The 7,185-nt window shown below is 34.3% G+C and overlaps 1 protein-coding gene across 1 annotated transcript; it reads right to left on the reverse strand.

The window, feature by feature from the left end:
- Window positions 1-1,251: 1,251 nt before the first annotated feature.
- LOC139844218 (FH protein interacting protein FIP2) lies at window positions 1,252-6,333 on the reverse strand. The gene is made up of 11 exons (XM_071834439.1): window positions 6,199-6,333; window positions 5,844-5,953; window positions 5,075-5,209; window positions 3,917-4,072; window positions 3,421-3,504; window positions 3,234-3,280; window positions 2,957-3,030; window positions 2,620-2,678; window positions 2,029-2,088; window positions 1,686-1,766; window positions 1,252-1,552 (listed from the first exon to the last, which is right to left on the reverse strand). Exons 1-11 carry the CDS (start codon window positions 6,245-6,247, stop codon window positions 1,499-1,501), a joined length of 909 nt encoding a protein of 302 aa, XP_071690540.1. The 5' UTR covers window positions 6,248-6,333; the 3' UTR covers window positions 1,252-1,498.
- Window positions 6,334-7,185: the final 852 nt, after the last annotated feature.

Below are 7,185 nucleotides of genomic sequence, written 5' to 3' on the forward strand. Positions count from 1 at the left end.
ACTTTTTTTTTTATGTAATTTGCCATAATTTTAACTAGCTGTTTATAAATGAAGCTCTTTATTGAAAACGATAACAAAATACGGAGTACGAGTATTTGATTAAAAATATCAATTTATGGAGGATATAAAGTCTAAATTAGAGGACTCTTTTTTCTGGATTACACATGTCGGCCTTATTGATGGGAATCAGAATATATAGTTGATCAATCGCAATCAAAGATTTATTCAGTCAAATAAAGTTTGGATAAAGTTTGTCTACACGTAGGTTGAGTATCTTGATTAATTTTATTTTATTTTATTTTATTATTTTTTTAAACAGCGAAGTAAGGTATGTACGAGCTCTCTTAGGTATGCGAATTTTATTTTTGTGTCCCTAAAAACCAAAAATTTTGTTTTAAATTACCGTTATACCAACATAAATCGTCATTTTCAGATCTCATTTCATATTAATACGTTGAAACCATCGTCTCACAAGCACACAATAAAGAGTAATTATGATTGAGTGTAACCTGATAGAAATTTCTTATTCAGACTACACAGGAAGATCGAGTATTATTCACTTAGATGCACTCGGCATAACCTAGTTCTCCCCGTAACCGAGTCTTGCCCGTGACCACCGCTACAATGATAGTGAGGCTTGAACTCAAAAGCTTTTGTAGGATTATTAAACGCCAACTACTAAGCTATAGTAATTGTTAAAAAAGGTTTAAAAAAAAAGTACTAAGATTTTCTCTGTTCTTGCTACCCAAAAAAAGACCGTCTTTACCCTAATGTACGATGTCTAACCGGATTATCTCTTAGATTATCTGAGATCATTTCCGAATCTCAATCTTGTTCATAAGTTAACTTCTTGATCTAATCAAGTGTATCAACCATTAGCCATCTCTCCACTAAAAAGCTCACAAAACACTTTGATAAACACGGAACACCTGTAGTAATAACTTCCAACGGAATCACATGCTTTTCACTGGTTCCTACACAATATTCCTAGGTTTTGTCCAAAAGCACCGTCCAACAAGTTTTTAAATCAAAACAAATGCATGCATCTTCCTCATTTCCTATACACCATCTACTCATTAAACAATACTAATCCCTTGATACGCGTTTCGAGTGAGAAAATAAAGGGCATCGGGTACACGAGTTCAGTGTTCCAAAATTCAGCCTATCAACCAACACCCACATCATTTGTTTTAATAATAAAGGCATCCACAAATAAGATGCAGGAGACCAGGTGTTATGGTTACATGCACCCTATTCGCATCCAATATGACTACATTCATTGAATACAACTCAAATTGTATTATTGCATCTCAGAAGTCAATAGTTGGTATGTACATAAACAGTTATCTGAATTAATTAAGCAATCTTGTTTTAAAACACACACAAATTAAGAAATATTAATAATGCATAGAACCAATGAGTGTGACGACGAGAATGTAATAAAGTAGAGAACGGATAGAATAGCAACATTCTTCATCAGTCTTGAATCAGTTCATTGTCATCTAATTGCTCCAAGCAGATTAGCACCGTCTAGTTTAGCACCTTCCAAGTGCTGGAACATAAAAAAAAGTTAATAATAATTGGATTTCAAGGGGTTGTATGAAAGTTAACAACTTTCGAGTTAACTTTGTGAGTATTTAAGGGTATTTTAGGCATATGACCAACCAAGATTTCACAGTACTTACTGTATCGCGAAGATTCACATGACGAAGATAAGCACGTTGAAGATTTGCACCCTTTAAATTGGCATTGGTCAACTTTGCACCCTGAAATAGGAAAACAGATTTACATAGGCAAGATTTGATCAGAACTAACCAATTTAAGCCTATTCTCGAGCTTAAAGAGTTACAATTACATAGCTCATGTTCATTTAGTTCTACTCATTAATCAATCTCAGTTACCATTTATTAGCTTCTTTTCACGAAAATGACATTATAATTTATAAGTCGGTTTTAACGAGTATTGACGATAAAGAAATATGATAGCAGCATTATTGATTTACACTCAATGGAAATCGAATAGCTATACCTTTAGATTGGCTCCTTCCAGATTGGCTCCCTCCAGATTTGCATTTGTAAGATCAGCGGTCTGAAAATATAGAATGAAAGATATCAGCCAGTCGCCAACGTACTAACGAAGCAAGAAAAAAGTAGCGAAAATATTTACAATTGCAGCACATATATGGACATGGTTTTTGTAATATCACTAAGAAGCGGGGATTTTATGCTTTCATTCACTATATGGAAGAAAGAATTACATAAATAGACGCTATACTAAAAATCTTCCATATAAGTAGCTTGATCTGGTTGGTTTGGTAACGGGTCAAAACGAGTAAGATTGTACAGGTCGGTTTTGGCCGACTTAAATTAATTTTTTTTGTCCAAATGATAATGAATTAGATAATATACTTTTTTGAATTAAATCGTTAATAAGACTCCATGCATTAAAAGCAACTTTGGGAGACTTCCCATTTAAGGGTCTGTTCAGCCTGTTTTGAAAGTTAGTTTTATTTTTTTACCCGTTTGACCCATTACATATAGAACAAAACCGTATCGACCCACTTTGAAGACCACATCTAATGTATTCTCTATTCTGCTATCAATCATTACTTACACATACCTGTAAATGAGCAGAGCGCAGGTCTGCACCACAGAAGCTACAATCTATCAGACAAGCATCTGCAAAAATTATCAATTATTTATTTGAGAACTAATAGAAGATCATATTCAAATACTTGGTCCGATGCCTTACAAGATCGCCCGGTTTCATTCAGTGGATGCATAAATCAATTTATGACAAGTTACTATTGGGTTAATTTCTTATTCAAATAAATTTAGCACCAACATTCTAATGACAAATTGCTTCTAACTTTTTATCAAACAGATTTCATCACCCATCAGCGTACAAAGCAAGCATTTGAATGATTACTAAAATATCATAAATAAGAGATTTATGCCTTGTAAGTTTGCACTCTGAAGATTAGCTCCAGCTAGCAAAGCTCCACGAAGATTTGCCCCCGTAAACTCACATCTTCCCTAGGCAAGACAAAATCAATTGAGTTGGCTAGTAATGCAAGAGATTATTGCTAAAAGGATCACATAATATATAATATATCCCTGTAACAAGTGCAAGTAAATCCACACATAAATATATGTTGCCGACTTGCAGCATTAAAATGAATGCAAAACTTTGTGCATCAAAAAAGAAAGGCTAAAGAGTTCGCAGAATCTTACTCACGCAATGTCGCATTGTGGAAGATGGTGCATTCAGCATCCACATCCTGGAATAACAAATAGATAGCATTGTATTATGAATAACAAAGAGCAACTAATGGATAGTGAGAAAGAAAACTATATCATGGGTATATGTACAAGGTGCAAGCAATGAGTATATATATATAGTGCTAAGTACATGTATTACCCGAAACTTAGCACAATGAAGATTAGCACGTGAAAAGAAAACGTTTTTCAGGCATGCATAGCTGAAGTCCACGTAGGACAAGTCCTGCACATGTTATAATGGAAGAAACTGTATTAGCATAGCAATATATGTGTGCAACACTGACTGAATTGGTCTTCAGTTCGCCTCAAGAAACTCACAACATTCCACCATCATCTACATATTTTTAAGTTATAATCAACCAACCATCTAAAATTAACAATAGTATAGATATGGCTATAACGTGCTTCTAGGCAAGCTATAAAAAGGTGCTGAACCAACGTACGAATCTAAGGCTGACTATGGGTCGTGGTTCTCAATTTTTCTTGTAGCATAGATGATATAAGGAGGCCAGCCTGAAATTTGAAATCCCTAAGTGGTGCTTACCTTCGAAAGCAACTTTATGGCAAAAAGACTAACATCATCAGAGTAACTTGAAGTAAACTATATGATACATTTAAAAAATCCTTAATCATACCAGCTTTGAAAGATCAAGGCCAGAGAGATTAACTCCTCTCAACCTGACTTTGTCAGACTGTACACATTTAATAATATCAGTGCGCGTTAATTCAGTATCCATTTCTTCAGCCTCCCTCTTCTTATTCAAGACCTCAGTTATCCCATCCACCAATCCCTGAAATGGTAAAGTATAATCAACCCCTCACTTGAGAGCAACAACAAACAACAACGAAACCCAATACCACATAAGTGGTGTATGGGGGAGGTGAGATGTAGACATTCCTTCCCCTATCCAAGAATAAAGACAAGTCATTTCTCCACCCAGAGTGAAAACACACTCAAAAAAGTAGAGAAAGTCATCCCTCTCTCTATTCGACGGATAGAAAGATTGCTTCCTCACTTGAGAGCATATTTAGTATATACTACTAGAGAAAACTTTGTTTAATGCAGACTTTACCAAGGTTGAAAAAGGGGAGAGACGGAGACGGGTGGTTTAAGACCTTGAAAGGTCGACTCGGTCGAGACAGGGTTGAAACGGGGTCAAGACGGACGTTGACCAACGTTGACTTTAAATATAAAAAATAAAATAAATATATTAGATAACAATATTTCAAGCATATATTATTTACACATAAATATTTTAAGAACAACTTATTTATAAATAAGATGATGTGGTGTTAGTTTACATAACATATAGATTTTTTAATATTATAGTGTATTTATTAATTTATCTTTAAGGAATACCATTTGAGTCGGGTTTTCCAAGCTAATTTTTAAACGGGCTTGGGATTTTCGTTTACACACAAGGCCAGACAAAAAGCCGCCTTTTGACGGACTTTGACCCGGCTTTTCCCGACCTTGACCTAACTTTTTAGTTTTTAGCGCTGACCGACTAATTAGACGGTTTTAGGCGAAACGGACCGGGCTAGTCACCAAATCGCCGTTTCCAACCATGGACTTCACTTTTTGGAGCATAACAATAAAGCTCATCAACCAATTTTATATATGCTAATATAATATAATGAGCAAAATGATGATTAGAAAGTGATACAGTGATAAGAAATTGAAATGCATTCATGATATTAACAGTCCGTGGAGTTATCTTGTTATATACAAATATCAAAGTGTCATCATTATACAACCATAAAGTCATACAAAAGTCGAGGGAACTACTTACAAGAAGCTGATAGTATTCCGCCTCCCGCAATAGCTCCGAACAGGCTAAATCGGTCATATCGGGAACTACACCATCTCTTAACCAATTTAAAATGTGCCGAAAGTGTTTTCCATCCCTATCGACAAATACATACCCCTACAAAAACAGAAACAAAAATGTCAAACTGCATATAACAATCTTACAAGTTATTACCCTCTAGCTCCATGTATCTATTCATTAAGACCTCAAACACTTATACTAAAAGTAACCTTTTAACAATCATCGAAAAAACAGTCATTAGTTCACTTCACTATTCCATGTAAAAATTCATCATACAGTAAAACATTCATAAGTTGATTTAGGGGCTGTTTACTTTTTTCTCTGTATTAAGTCCTGTTTCTATTTGCCTCTTAATGGGAAGGGGTGTCTAATTCAATGTCTCCTAGAAACATACCAATTTCCAGATTAAGTGAACAACAATTTTACTTACTTAATTAAGAGCTATACGGAAACAGACCATTAAGGGGAAAGTAAACGGCCCGTTAATGTTCAATATTGTTTATGATTCTAACTCGACTCCAAAAGTTAGCATGATAATCTAGGTACTACCCTAATTATCGTAACAAATCAGTGCAATAGTCGATGTGTAATCGGCCTAATTGTCAAATGTTTCGAATATTTCTCATCGACCTTCGACCAATAACTTAACACAAACCACAATAAACGAATAAGAACGCATAAAAACATAGGAATGAAAACAGCTAATCCATTTATACAAACACATTCTCACCTTCTCAGAATCCTTACAAACAGTATGACGACCACTAAACATCGCAGCAAGCATCGAATGCGGTTCCCGATGAGTTAACGTATCAACAGTTGTACAAAATTTCTTTCCACCTAAATCCACAACCACAAGTTAATATCAATCACATCACCTATCACCATATACACCATATAACTAACAAAACTATGAAATTATCATATTCAACGAATCAAATACACGTATCTGGTTAAGAAATGAAGATGAATATAAACAAATTGATGAATCAAAACATGTGATCGGTAAAATTAGGATAAGTAAAAAAAAAAACCTAATTAGTTAATCGATTAATTATTAGCAAAATTACTAGTGAAATGATAACCTATATTGAGACGAACAATTGAAGAAGATGAATCGGAGTACATCGTCATCAGGCGAAGTGATAATTGAAGTAGAATTGAACAAAGGGGTTAATTTTGACTTGTTATAAACAGTATTGTTTTTGTGTAGATTTCAAGCTAAAACCACTGATCAAGTTTGCTGTTTACAACAGTTTTCTTTATATTTAAAATCTATCCCTCAACTTATATTTTTTTGCATATTACCGCCAATTGACTCACGAGAGTAATAAAACAAACACCACTATTAAAAAATGTTAAATAGAGGTGTGCAATTGAATACATCTAAATGAAGAAGAGATAAATAGACACATCTCATTTGACCTTGAGAAAAAGCATGAAAAAAAGGCTCGAATGGTATGATCTCCTCCTCACCCCAGAATGAAAGTGGTGATTTCTGGATAGGATAAGCAAAGATCGTCAAGTCAATGAATTCTTGGATAGTTAGTGAAACGATGAATTTTACATTAGCTTGCGAACTGCAGGTCGATGCTTCATTAGTAGTCATTATAAAATAAAGAAAGTTGCGAACAAGAAAAATAGTTAACCTTACCAATAAAATCAAAGAAGTCCTTGAAGATTCGTAAAACTGAGAAGAAATAAAATACCAATGGAAGGCGAAAGTAACTAAGGAGATGGTAGAAGGGGTTATTTATATGAAAGAATAACGAATGCAAAATGTCTTATGGACATGTGTAGGGTGATGATTAAAAAGATGGGAAAGAGTATGGTGATGAGGAATGGGAAAAAATAAATATACGAAAATCATAGGCAATCAAGTGCGTTAAGGAAGTCAAATTAACATGTCAGAGGCATTTAATGAATATAGGCTATCGGAAGTAGAAGAAATAATTTTTTAAGTTTGACAATGATACCTTTACAAGCTATCATTCTCAAACTGGGGGACTTAATGATACGCTATCTGACTAGCATACAGAAACTTAATATAAAAATACAATCGAATGAAGAAT

Source organism: Rutidosis leptorrhynchoides, chromosome 4 (assembly GCF_046630445.1).
Source record: "Rutidosis leptorrhynchoides isolate AG116_Rl617_1_P2 chromosome 4, CSIRO_AGI_Rlap_v1, whole genome shotgun sequence".
Taxonomy (NCBI): Eukaryota; Viridiplantae; Streptophyta; class Magnoliopsida; order Asterales; family Asteraceae; genus Rutidosis; species Rutidosis leptorrhynchoides.

Bases quoted from the DNA above. Each gene is read 5' to 3' on its own strand.
- LOC139844218 (XM_071834439.1), bottom strand. From the start codon at position 6,247: ATGACGATGTACTCCGATTCATCTTCTTCAATTGTTCGTCTCAATATA. The intron at 5,210-5,843 runs GTGAGAATGTGT...CTGTTTTTGTAG, and splicing joins TTTGTAAGGATTCTGAGAAG to GGGTATGTATTTGTCGATAG. The intron at 1,553-1,685 runs GTAAGTACTGTG...TTTATGTTCCAG, and splicing joins ATGTGAATCTTCGCGATACA to CACTTGGAAGGTGCTAAACT.